This window comes from Engystomops pustulosus, chromosome 9 (genome assembly GCF_040894005.1).
Source record: "Engystomops pustulosus chromosome 9, aEngPut4.maternal, whole genome shotgun sequence".
Classification (NCBI taxonomy): Eukaryota; Metazoa; Chordata; class Amphibia; order Anura; family Leptodactylidae; genus Engystomops; species Engystomops pustulosus.
Window position 1 is genome coordinate 27,323,385 of NC_092419.1, and position 12,918 is coordinate 27,336,302.

A 12,918-nucleotide genomic window follows, 5' to 3' on the forward strand; every position below is an offset into this window, starting at 1 on the left:
CTGTTGCCTTTGGGGGTCATATTTAATGGAATTTTTGCTTGATACTTACTTTTTGGTTCAATGTTAATTCATTAATTCAATTTAATTATTTTTTTTGAGTATGCAGACCTACGCATCTGTGTGTGTTGATAAAACAAACAAACCTAATGGATTTAATCCCTGCAGTCATCCGTTTTTGGTTTGTTTTTTTTTTGTTTTTTTTTATCCCCCATTTTTGTAGAGATTTACTTTTTGAGATGCAGAGGATTCGCAGAAGAAAGTTAAAGTGCAGTATCAGACTACATTTGACTTGTCTGTTGGCGTTGGGATCCAGGATAAATGATATATTTATGATTAGTGACAGTCTGAGATCTAGGACTCCAGGCATCTGTTCACATTGGGGACCCTAGTTGACCACCACTATATTTAAAGGGGTTGTTGACTTGCAGCAAATAATTATGGTTTGTGTAAGTAAAAGTTATACAATTTTCCAATATACTTTGTATCAGTTCCTTGCCGTATTCAAGATCTCTGCTTTCTTTCCTTCTATAGAAAGGTTCTCTGTTTCCTTTCAGCTCCTCAAACTCTGTCCATAGACGCGCAGGTGCACAAGCCGCTATTATCATTATTCTGTGATATAACGGCTGATCACAAGACCATGGACAGATTTCTATCCAGTGGAAGTAAACGTAGAAGCTTCCTATAGCAGGACAGCAAGCAGAGATTGTGAGAAATTTATATAGAAAGTATATTGAAAAATAACTTTTTATTACACATACAATATCAATTATTTGCTGCAAGTGGACAGCCCCTTTAAGCCCCTCCACATTGGGGGACTTGGGATTAGTGAGTCTGCACCCATTGTGTGGATAGGGCCATCATTGTCTTTGTGTTGATCAGAATTTCAGACCTGCAACTCGCTAGTGCAGTGGGGTTTTGGGCAGATCTATCCTCCCAGAGTTTCAGAACAAGACAGGACCCGTTGGGGAGAAGTGTTGTGTTTTGGAAGTAAGCAGCCATGTCCCCTGGAAGTTGTCCCAAGTGTGATTGTTATTCCATATCCACAGGATTGCGGAAACGGACTCGCGCAGTGTGAACATGGGTCCAGTTTTCGCCCAACGTGTATACACACTACATACTATAGCTGGGGTTAATCCAGCAACCCCTGCTGGGACCCCCAAATAATTTTAGCCCTTAACCACGTAACAATCAAAATTCATACTACCCCTTTAACCTCTGCTGCTTTAAAGGGAACACCGCAGCCTCTTGGCATCTGGGATTAGTCTCCTCCTTCATCCATGGAATAACAGGGAATTCCCTCATGCGGATTCCCAGACGTGTTATAACCTGTACAAAACTTTTTTTTTTAATACATTTCTTCTGGAAACTGATACATTGTCTTGTATTGATTTTCCCATTGTTATTGTATATTCCTATCATAAGGTGTAATTATGACTACCCATTGCCCGTCTCCTGGTGAAAAGGTTCATTTGTTCTTAATCTTGACCTTCATCTTGGGAGCGTCATTAGCGCTGACATGGATTCACCTTTCCCCCGTCAGACGGATTCTGTGTCGGCCTCCGGGCTACTGTCATCTACAATCCGGCTTCAGTAGACCTGCTGTTTGCTGATGCAGAGACTTGTAAGACTTTCATAGGTCGCGCCGATCCCAACTATTACATCAGTCAAAAGGTCAGACTACCTGGGGGCCGAGAGTGACGGGGAACAGAGGGGGATTTGTGTATCTGTAGGGATTATGGCAGCGCAGGTCGGGAAAAGTCGCATCAAATATGAAAGGAAAGTTGAACTGATCTGAAAAGATGATTAGGGATTTCTTTTCTTGGTTGATCCTTGAGCGATGCTCTGATAATTCTGCTGATTTGTGCAGTTATGGGGATTTCCCACTTTACCATTGACTTGAGTATTATGTGTCCTAAGGCGGGGTCTGATCTGCGGGGTCACTGTTAAAGTGAAGTTGTATTCAATATAATATGGCGCAATACTTTTGTGTATATTGTATGAACAATCGGACCCTCCTAGGGTGCTTTAATTAAAAAAAAAAAAAATTTTGTTGAGGGAAATAAAAGTACATGTGGTCCCCTACTTAAGGACACCCGACTTACAGACGACTCATAGTTACAGACGGACCCCTCTGCCCACTGTGACCTCTGGTGAAGATCTCTGGATGCTTTACTATAGTCCCAGACTGCAATGATCAGCTGTAAGGTGTCTGTAATGAAGCTTTATTGATAATCCTTGATCCAATTACATCAAAAAAAATTTGAACTCCAATTGTCACTGGGGCAAAAAAAAAAATTTGTCTGGATCTACAATTATAAAATATACAATTCCGACTTACATACAAATTCAACTTAAGAACAAACCTACGGACCCTATCTTGTACATAACCCGGGGAATGCCTGTAATAAAAAGGTACAAAAACAGAATAAAATAAACTATAAAAAATTAACTTATTCCATAAACATCCCACACACCCCCTTTTTTTTTTTTTTGGAAAAACCACAATGGGGCAGATTTACTTACCCGGTCCTGTAGCGATCCCGCTGTGCGCTGATTCGGGTCTGCCGCGATTCGCTTGTGCACCCGAGTTCCTGCATCCGTTGCTTCTGCGCCGAGGTCCGCCGGAGTTCACCTGCTTCTTTCCGGTGCTTGTCTTGCGACACAATTCTAAATGTTAAATCCCGTGCGTTGTCCGACGGCCTTTCCCCCTCCCATTTCTGGCGCATGCAAACTGGCGCCGATGCGCCAAAATTCGATCACGTGCGCCTAATTCCGGGGCAATTCGCCACAAAAAGGAAATCGTCAGGAAACCCGACGAAAATGCGCTCGGCTGACCCTTAGTAAATGAGCCCCATTGTCTCACTTCTTTACAGGTTCTATTTTTATTGTTTTCAGTCTACTGTCCAGATGTAACCTCCCTTTTATTATTTGTTTCACTATGATCATTTATATAGTTTTGGATATATTTTAAAGGAAATCTGCATTTAAAATGCATCGTGATAAACCGGGGACACTTAGTCATAGATCCAGGCATTGCGCTTGTGGTATCTTCTTATGTTTGTTATCCATGGATTCCTTCCTACTAAAATCTACTTTAAAAATTTTGCTAATGAGTCAGAAGGGTTACCAGAACCCTTCCGTCCTGCAGAATCACAGGCACTTATACGATTTCGCACATCCCTTTCCGCTTCCTCAGCAGTCCCCCCCCCCCTTTCTCCGCCTGATGTAATATCACAAAGTGGGAGGGGGAAGTTCTCCTTGCACACTGTAACAACCTGTGAATCTGCAACACTGAAGGGCTCTGTAACACCCCCAAGAGCCCTCATCCGCATGATTTTAGGAGGGAAGCCATGGATAACAAAGCTACCTGAGGCATTTAAATCCTGGCTACGTGTGGGTGCCGCCATTTTGGATCTGATTGCGTGGCTCATTGTACTGAATACTGTGCAAAAATGCAGTGTACCGTTGTATTGCAGTATATGGTAGGAACAATCTAGGGTTAATTTACCCTAAAGGGTCTAAGAAATGGCAATAATAAAAACCCCAAAAGTTGGGGGGGGGGGGTGGAATTATATTTAAAAAAAAACGAAAAATTCAAATCACCCAACTTTCCCTAGAACTGATATAAATAAACAGTAAAAATCATAAATATATCAGGTATCGCTGCATCCCAAAATGTCCGATCGCTCAAAATATAATAACGGGTATTCCCGGAGTTTAACCCCATAACGGAAAACGCCTAAAGTCGAAAAATACCACTTTTTTGCCATTTTAGAAAAATATAAATCGTAGCATTGAAACCGTCCTCAAAAGTTGCAAAAAAAAAAGACACCACCCACAGCTCCGTACACCAAAGTATGATAAAGGTATTAGCGCCTTTTTTTGTACAGGTTTTATTTTTTGTAAATTGTTTGAAAACATTATAAAACCAAATTTGTTATCCCCGTGATCGCACCAACGCAAAGAATAAAGGAGACATGTCATTCGGGGAGCACAGTGAAAGACTTAAAAATCCAAGACCACAATACAGCGCAAATACGGGTTTTTTCCTGCTTCCCAGCACACGACATGGAATAATAAATGCCATCTCTACAAAGTGCAATTTGTTACACAGAAAACAGGCCGTCACACAGATCTGTACATGGAAAAATAAAAGTGGATTTTTGAATGTGGGGAGTGAAAAATGAAACCGCAATAACGAAAAAAGGGCCTCGTCAGGAAGGGGTTAATTTCTGATTTAAATGCCCTTTCAGAAAATTCCCTGTTAGGTTGCTGAGGAACAGGGATAGTCTCACTTTTAGGTTCCCGCTGTATTGGGGCGCGTTCCCACGGTGCATTTTGGTTTTGTTTTCACAGCTGAGGAGAGGTGATTTGCCTAATAACATTAACCCTTGTGTTTACAAAACCCATCATAAATGGGATTTTAACAATGTGTTTTGTTGGCGCCATGTTATCACATGCATTAACGCATTAATTGGGCAACTCTCCTCTCCTTGGCCGTTGTAATGCGTTTCAAATCGCAATGAACGCACCGTGTGACCGCACCCTCTGGCTGATCACCTCTTTTAGTTCAACAGTACCTGGCACATTCACACGTTACATGGATCACCCCTAGATTGAATCGGGGACAGTGTAATATTTAGTTGAGGAGCAGCGCCACCACAGGAAAAACTAAACCCTTGGTGCCAGTTTTTCCCATTGATTGTGAGGGATACAACACTTCCTATGCCCATGGGAGGCTTCTAATAGTAAGCAGTTTATCCATAGGACCAACCCCATTAGTAAAATCGTGAATGTTATCATTGCATCGACAAACGGCATAAGCCCCTGTTGTTCCGTCCAGGAATTTATCAGAGTTGTCAAAAAGTAATCCTATCCGAATAAAGTTGGCAAAAAAACAAAGTATTTTAAGAAAGTAGAGCACAATGTCCTCGCAGCGAGAACGCTCAGTCTCATTATCCACAAGTGACATTGCACCGGCCCCAATCAATGTTCCTCTTGCTGTCTAAATGTTTTAAAGAGCAGAGAAGGGGGGGAAGTAGCGATAGGGAGGGGGGCGGCTGCTTAAAAATGACAGCTCAACTTTTCCCGAGGAAACCGTTCCCAACGCGCCTCAAAACTTCTCCGCTTTTTTTTTTTTTTTTTGTCCTTGTCAGAAAATCGAGTTCTGCCAGCTGAAGGACGCCCTGGAAATCGACTGGAGCAGCGAGAAAGCCAAAGCCGCGCTGAAGAAAACGCCCGCCGACTACTTCCTCCTGCAAGGTAAAGTGCTAGAACTTTTCTTAAAGGTGTTGTGTTATCAATGTACACGTAGAGTGCTCTGATGTTTTTGGCACCCAATAGACTTCTTCAATGTCCCTCATCTGCAGCAGTGATACTGCGTGTCGCCCCCCTGCACCAGCCCCACGATCAATCAGTGGTCCTAGAGTCATTCAGCTGTTTGGAATGTGAAGAATTTTGCTAGAATAAAAGAATTTCCCAAACACTGGCTATTTAAAGGGATCCTGAGTGAAGAACGCACCACCTACTAGCACTGTAATTTTGTGGGATCAGCCTATAATAGGTATATTCTGGGTCCATCCTTAAAGGGGTATACCAACAAAGACAAGTTTCTTACATGTACTCAGGATAGCAAAACTACACATTCTCTAATTCACTGTTAGTAACAAAAATGCAGCATAAGTCCAAATTGTCTCTATCAGTCCTGCTGTACATAATTTCAGTTGCCCCTAGACACGACCCTGTAACCTCTGCCGGTCGGCCTCTGTGTAATCATGAATCTCTCATCTCTTTCTATGTGTCAGTGTACACCTGTACCCTGATAATGTAACCACATTGTCACCCCACCGAACTAGATGAATAATAAAGGGGCACATTTACTAAGGGTCCGTGGACTGCATTTGCTTCGGGTTTCCCGACTATTTCCGTTTTGCGCCGCATTTAATGGGTTTTTGTCGCACGCATAACGTATTGCCACAATGGCACCGGCTGGCCGTCGGATGATCCGATGGATTCGGACAAACCGCAGGATTTAACTTTAAAATTGTGTTGCATATAATGCACTTACATGTACCGGGATCAGGGAAGCGACACATGCAGGATATCAGGCGCACGCGCCTCGGGGATCGCGCAGGTACAGGTAAGTAAATGTGCCCCCACTGTGTCTGCTTAGAGGCCCCGCCCACACCCTGGGATTTTGCACTGAGCAGCCAAGGGAGTGATGGGAGCTAAAGCAGTAATAAAACTGAGTAGCATTGTAAAGTAAGGGGTTAAAATGATCTTTATTGTGTAAACATCACTAGGGGATGTTAGAATTTTCTTTTATGGGAAAACCCCTTTAATCTCTGAGATTCCTGGTTTCTGCACGTTCTGGATCCCCCGATGTTATCTTCTGTTTTAACGTTTGTCCATATTTATAAAACTTCCTTCCTGCTGCCGTCTGCTGGGCCCACTCCACCCCCACGTGGCAACCGGACACCAGTGCGGAGCTGGAGGGTGTCCTTGTGTTTTGCGGGTGTGGTGTGCACCTGCTCTGCTATTCTGAGCTGTGACCTGCAGGAGGGGTCCGGGGTGACGGCACATTCCTCACGATCCTGAGCCGCGCTCCTTGGACATCTACCAGAAGTTCAGGCGTTTTGTGCCCTTAGTGTGGGGTCCCTCTAAGACACTCTAATGACTTTTACAACAAAAGATGCATAAACTAAGAAGGTTATTATGTGCAACACAAATCTAGACTGTCCTTCGAATGCTGCCTTTTTGTTGTCAGTTGCTTGTGACCAGCAGAGGGCAGCGCAGACACGGATGATGGCAGCACCCGCTCCCTCCAGTCTCCCCTGTGTCTGTCTCTGCACGGTCTGTGTTTTCTGATCCGCTATAATGAAGAAGCCGCTCTCCTGCGTGTCATCCACTTTTATCACTACCATCTTTCATCTGGCTCGCGTTTACATACGAATATGTAAATTTCGCATCAGTCAGACACTAATTGGAGCACAGGGGGAGGGATCACAGCCAGTCTGGGATAGGTGTCATCATATAGACATGGTAACATGCAGGCCTGGGTGTATTTGGGACCATCCAGGGGGGATCAGCTATAATGAATAGAGGAGTGGGTTGTTGTGAGATGTAATACCGTAGCCTTTCATGTGGAACCCACTCCAGATACTTGATATATTTCTGCTTTATCACCCTTGTCAGCGCGGTCTGGCAGCCCCTATTGCTCCGACACAAACAATCCGTATGATCAAGTCCAGGGATCTTGCAGTCCAAATCCAAATACTATAGAAATCCATGTTTCTCCACAGTCATAATGAAGTTCCGCACTGACAAGGGAAGAGACCCTGAGCCCAGCACTTACTCCGAGGACTGTGAGGCGCTGCTTCAGATCCGCAACGACCTGCTGGACTCGTTGGGAGTGAACCCTGACATGCTGACAGATGACTTTGCAAGGTAACCCTGCGCTATGTTATAAATCAATCTTATGAAACTTATCAGGCTGACCCAGTACAGTGCAGTACTTGTAGGTCCATGAACCCCGGGTCTGTGTTACTGAGTTACTTTCTTCTGGATCCTCGGATATTCTCTAGATCACAACACAAAGGGGGAGATTTATCATCAAGTTTCTGAGGTAAATCTTGTCTAGTTGCTCATGGAAACCAATCAGAGCTCAGCTTTAATTTTATAAATGGCTGTGGGAGAATGAAAGCTGAGCTTTGATTGGTTGCCATGGGAAAATAGAACAGCTCTGCTCTAAGAGACTTATGATAAATCTCCCCCAAAGAGTAGGATTTATCAGAGGTAAAACTATTCTAGTTGTCCAGGGCAACCAAAACCAATCGGAGCTCAGCTTTCATTTCAGCTCTGATTGGTGTCACTGGGAAGAATAGTTTTACCTCAGACAGTTCTGATAAATCTCCCCCACTAGTGTCCTAGTACATTAAGTCCAAACATTTCACCCCATCCATTAATTTTGAAAACTGGACACATGAGAGGTCTAGAGAGGTCCCATTATTGGTTGCCCGTAGACCGGAGAGATTGGACTCATTAGTTCTTGGTGTCGATTACAGCGTTAAAATTGTCTGATTAGTGCGGGACACAGGTTCTGATGGCTACCAGAAGAAAACAAAAACCTCAAAAACAAAGTAAAGGAATTTTCTCTGAAGTTAAAGCGGATGATCCCCCTTTTATAGTCTATCCTGTACTGTTTTAGATGGGGCCCCAGCAAGTGTAAAATTGACAACCTGTTTTCACCTTTCTTCAGCGCCGGTCGCAGTTTGTGTACATTAGGTCAGTCAACATCAACAGTGGGTGCATGCTATCGACTCCGCATCCCCATTGTGCTTCTGAGGTGCTTGTAGGTTCTTTTACACCCCATGAGGCCCATACACCCTATGGACAACCCTTTTAATATCCTATTAGTGGTGAACTGGTTCCTGTGCCCACTTCAAAATAATAAAAACTTTTATACTTGCCTTGGTCCGGAGATGCCGCACAGTAATTGTGTCGCACTAAACCTTGACTTCACTGCACATGCGCTTGGGTACGGCGCTGGTGTAGGGATTTGAGTTCATTGCATTACTTAGCAGGCACAGGGAGCACCAAAGATGGGTCCAATGTGCCTCATCGGACCCATCCCTAGGTAAGTATAACAGGGTGTGACAGAATGACTAGCTAAAGGGCATTCTGGGACAATTAACCACCATAAGGACCTGTGGGGGTGGCTTAGTGTCCCAAGTCGCCCCCTAACAGGTTCCTTCAGCTAAGCCTGATATCCCATAACATGAGACATGTAATTATTTTTATGCTTTTTGAAAGCTCTGTATTAAAAATGTACTGATCTTCCGCGCAGTGTAATATTGTCGGATGATAATAACGCCACATATAATCACATAGGGTCTCATCATCCCATCTGTGAGCCCTTTGCCACATGCGGCGTCCGCATGGCATCACTCACATCTAAAGTAGTAGTTACTGTGTCCAGCCGTGCGTGTGTAACATCCACAACACTGACGAGACTAATGTCTGGATAGGTGGAGGGCATAGCACAGTACAGGGCTTCCTTTTAAAGGGAACCTGCCATTTAAATTTACCCAACCAAAATAAATACTTGTATGATAAAAAAAACATCATTGCCCTTATCCCTAAATGTTTCCTTTCTATGGCTACAATGTTTAAAAAAAAAAATATCAGTTTGTAATCTTGTATGTAACTTGCCTCATGTGAGTCCATTGATATTAATGGAGTCGTGCATATTACATTTTACTTGCATTGCCCTGCCTCCTTGTTCCTGTTTGACAGGTCTCACTGTTAGGACATGCTGCTGTATGGAACTAGTAGTTAGGGACCATCTGCCAATATTCAACTACAGACCTAATCAGCTCTGTTTACATATCATTAGGGATAAATATATACCGTATTTAAGTGTTAAAGGGTTTTACAGGGTGGCTTGCTGGAATATGAGCTAATTCACATCATTGAGCACTTCATGACATGACCAGGGTGATGGTCTAGTGCAGGGGTAGGGAACCTATGGCTCGGGAGCCAGATATGGCTCTTTTGTTGGCTGCATCTGGCTCTTAGACAGCTGTGGCTACCTATCTACTTGGGGGCATGTGCTGTGGCTACCTATATACTGGGGGACATGTGCTATGACTACCTATCTGGTAGCCGCAGGTCTTTATAGGAACCCGGAAAGTGAGCAGCGGCGCACTGGCGTGCTGGCCAGCCGGTACGGGAGCCGGAGAGTGGTGGGTTGAATGAGCTCGGAAAGGGGCACCGCCACAGAGAGTGACACGGGTGTGCTTGCGATTCGAGACCTAGATCGCAGGGGCACACATGACACGGGGACTACCTATCTACTGGTGAGCATGTACATATGCTAAGGCTCTTATGGAATAACATTTTAAAATATGTGGCGTTCATGGCTCTCTCAGCCAAAAAGGTTCCTGACCCCTGGTCTAGTGCATTAGTGCGTGTAATACATACATACCTGGTGGTCTGGTGCAGTGTAGTGAGGTTCATGCATACGTGTCTGGTGGTCTGGTGCAGTGTAGTGAGTGTGATTCATGATTCACTGGTGGCAGGGTATGGGATCATACATTGATATTTCTTTTCTCTTCCACAGCTTTTGTTTTTCGGAGATGGCTCCCGTCTGTGCGGTTGTAGGTGGCGTCCTGGGCCAGGAATTAGTCAAGGTAGATATTTCCTATTTCTGATCTCTACCCTTTGTGGTGTCCCAGATGGGTTACTCACCACCATGTCTTATATGTTTCCCCTCATGTACAGGCCCTTTCCCAGCGAGACGCACCACATAACAACTTCTTCTTCTTTGACGGACTGAAGAGCAGCGGCATCGTTGACTGTTTGAGCGCCAAATAACGGAGGTTGATCATCCTGGTTATGTATTGGAGGGTTAGTGGGTTTGTGACATTTGGACCAATATGACTGCACTTTGCAGATTCAGTAATCGCCGCTTCTGGCGTAACCATCTAAAAGAACAGAGAACCGATATAAAGTCATGTGACTCGTCTTTACGACGCAGAATGAGGATTACACCGCTCCATGCAAACTGAATGCAAAATAGTATTCTGACTTCAATAGGAAACCAGAATATAAATGTCACATGACCTGCTTTTTTTTTTTATAAACTTGTTAAATGTATTTTTGCGGTTCAGACCTTTTTTTGTTTTTTTTCAATAAAAAAAAAAAAACTTTGATAAAATTGCAATGTCGAGTCTATATACCTTGGTTTTATGTAACAGCCATAGTTTAAAATAATGCAGTTATTAGAAGGAATAAAAAATTCCAACGAGTAACAATTAGTAACAAAAGTACTTCCTTATTTCTTCCATAAATATTAAAAGGGGTGCTGATTATAGAATTCCCCTGCTTAATTGATCATCAGTAAGTGTGACCACCTCTAGAAAAGTAGTAGTTTTGCTATAACATATTGTTGCATAGCAACACAGTTCCAAGGAGGAAAACTGTTGGAGAAACTTTTGTTGCTTTTCAGTCTGAGGATTATATATGGTTTTACAAAATAAGTTCATCATGCTATGGGGAAAGATTTGACAACCTTCCTAGGAGTGGACAGACCAAGCAAATTTGCCACAAGGTCAGAATGTGCAATGCTCAGAGATATTGCAAAAGAGCTACATGTTAGATTTTTACATGCCTCAGCTGGCATGCTATATGTCCACGTTTAAGACCGTATAATTTACAGATGAAACTAATACTAAATAAACACATCTTTGAAAACTATAATTCCTATACTGTAACTCCCCATGCCTGTAAAGTTCCACAGTCCATCCATAAAGTGGATTAAACATCTATGCAAATTACCCCAGTTGAGTCCTATCATCCTCTTTTGCTTTTGAGCCGAGTCCAGTTTATTCATGTACTTCCAGTACAGCCACGCCTCTAGCTTATTCCTCCTCCCTCAGGAATGAGAGAAGCTGTGTGTGACTTGTTGAAGAGAATTCCTGAGGGAGGGGTGGATGAGGAGGTTGAGAGACTGCTCGTGGAAGAGAATTCCTGAGGGAGGGGTGAATGAGGCGGTTGAGAGACTGCTCATGGAAGAGAATTCCTGAGGGAGGGGTGAATGAGGAGGTTGAGAGACTGCTCGTGGAAGAGAATTCCTGAGGGATGGGTGAATATCACCGCTTATTGTTCTTCAGCCCGTCACACACAGCCAGCATCTCTCTGAATCCTGTGGAAGGGAGGAATGAGGTAGCAGAGCAAGGTTGACTGGGCTGAAGAGAAAGCAGTCACGGCTGAGCTGGATAAACATAAATCAAGATGGTGAGTCAACTTTACAAATGGAGAGGAACAATATAGGGATAGTTGTACTGTATAATGTCAGTTTTCAAAGATATTTTTAGTGCGTGTGGGTTAGTTAAACTGACAGGTTCCGTTTGAATGAAATTGAGAGACGCTATGGTCTCTAATTAGTCATATGATGCTCTGCTGGGGCATCATGGGATTAATATCAATCTAAATAAACATTACGATGAGGTCTTTGTAAGCTAAAAGAGCACTGCAAAAAGTGATTGCAGGTGGAAAATTGTTTCCACTGGAGATCTTTTAAGAGCTGACGTGCGCATGATCTTTATAACCCTCAACTTAACACTGCAGTCCGGTAACTAGAAAATAGCACGTTATATCCTGCTCTGCTGTCCGAGGCGGCAATGCTGAGATATGTCGAGTTTGTATAGGGCAGGGGGCCAACAGGAATGTCAGATGTTCCCAGCATACAGTAAAAGGAGTCAGTTTAGCTCCACACTCAATGTAGTGGCCAGTGCCTGAAACTGCAGCTGAATTTCCCAGAGAAGAGAGACTGCTAGACTTGGACTTCAGTCTCTGTACTGGGAACACCTGACAGATCTAATGCTATGGATAGGTCATCAATATCTTATAGGTGGAACACCCCTTTTAAGCTGGCAGCAGTGGTTCAGCATTGCTATAGCTATAGCCTGCACATATATGGTTGTGTATCTCGTGATCTATGCATTGATTGCAGTCTCAAAAACATCTACTGACGGATTAGGAAATTACTGAATTAAGAAGAAGAAACTGCAGTTTGTAACGATCTAAACGTCTTCTCTCCCCAGAAGGGGCAGACACATTTTAGATAAAATCTGCTCTCTGTCTGGCTGAACAATGGGTAGAGACGGAAGGAATAAATCTGTGCAAGCGCTGCCACAACTTCTGAGAAAGACAATTGCCTGTCATGTATGATAATGTGAATCTATGTAATCTGGGTGCTCAGTCTGTCCAGTTGGATCAGTCAGAATCATATTGGGGGTGACACCCGAAACACTAGGAATCTGCTGAATGTCCAAATGTGGTTTAAAGGTAATCTGTCAGCAGTTCTGACTATACACTACAAGTTTAGGGGTTAGTTTTGGAGATCTGTATGACCAT

General features: G+C 43.5%; 1 protein-coding gene across 1 annotated transcript in view; it reads left to right on the plus strand.

Moving 5' to 3' along the window:
• SAE1 (SUMO1 activating enzyme subunit 1) overlaps nt 1-10,629 on the plus strand; it is a 28,752-nt gene extending 18,123 nt beyond the window's left edge. The window contains exons 6-9 of the mRNA XM_072123293.1: nt 5,157-5,262; nt 7,302-7,446; nt 10,121-10,190; nt 10,282-10,629. Of these exons, the coding sequence (XP_071979394.1) occupies nt 5,157-5,262; nt 7,302-7,446; nt 10,121-10,190; nt 10,282-10,374 (414 nt within the window). The 3' untranslated portion in view covers nt 10,375-10,629. The remainder of the gene's footprint in view (nt 1-5,156; nt 5,263-7,301; nt 7,447-10,120; nt 10,191-10,281) is intronic.
• Nucleotides 10,630-12,918: the final 2,289 nt, after the last annotated feature.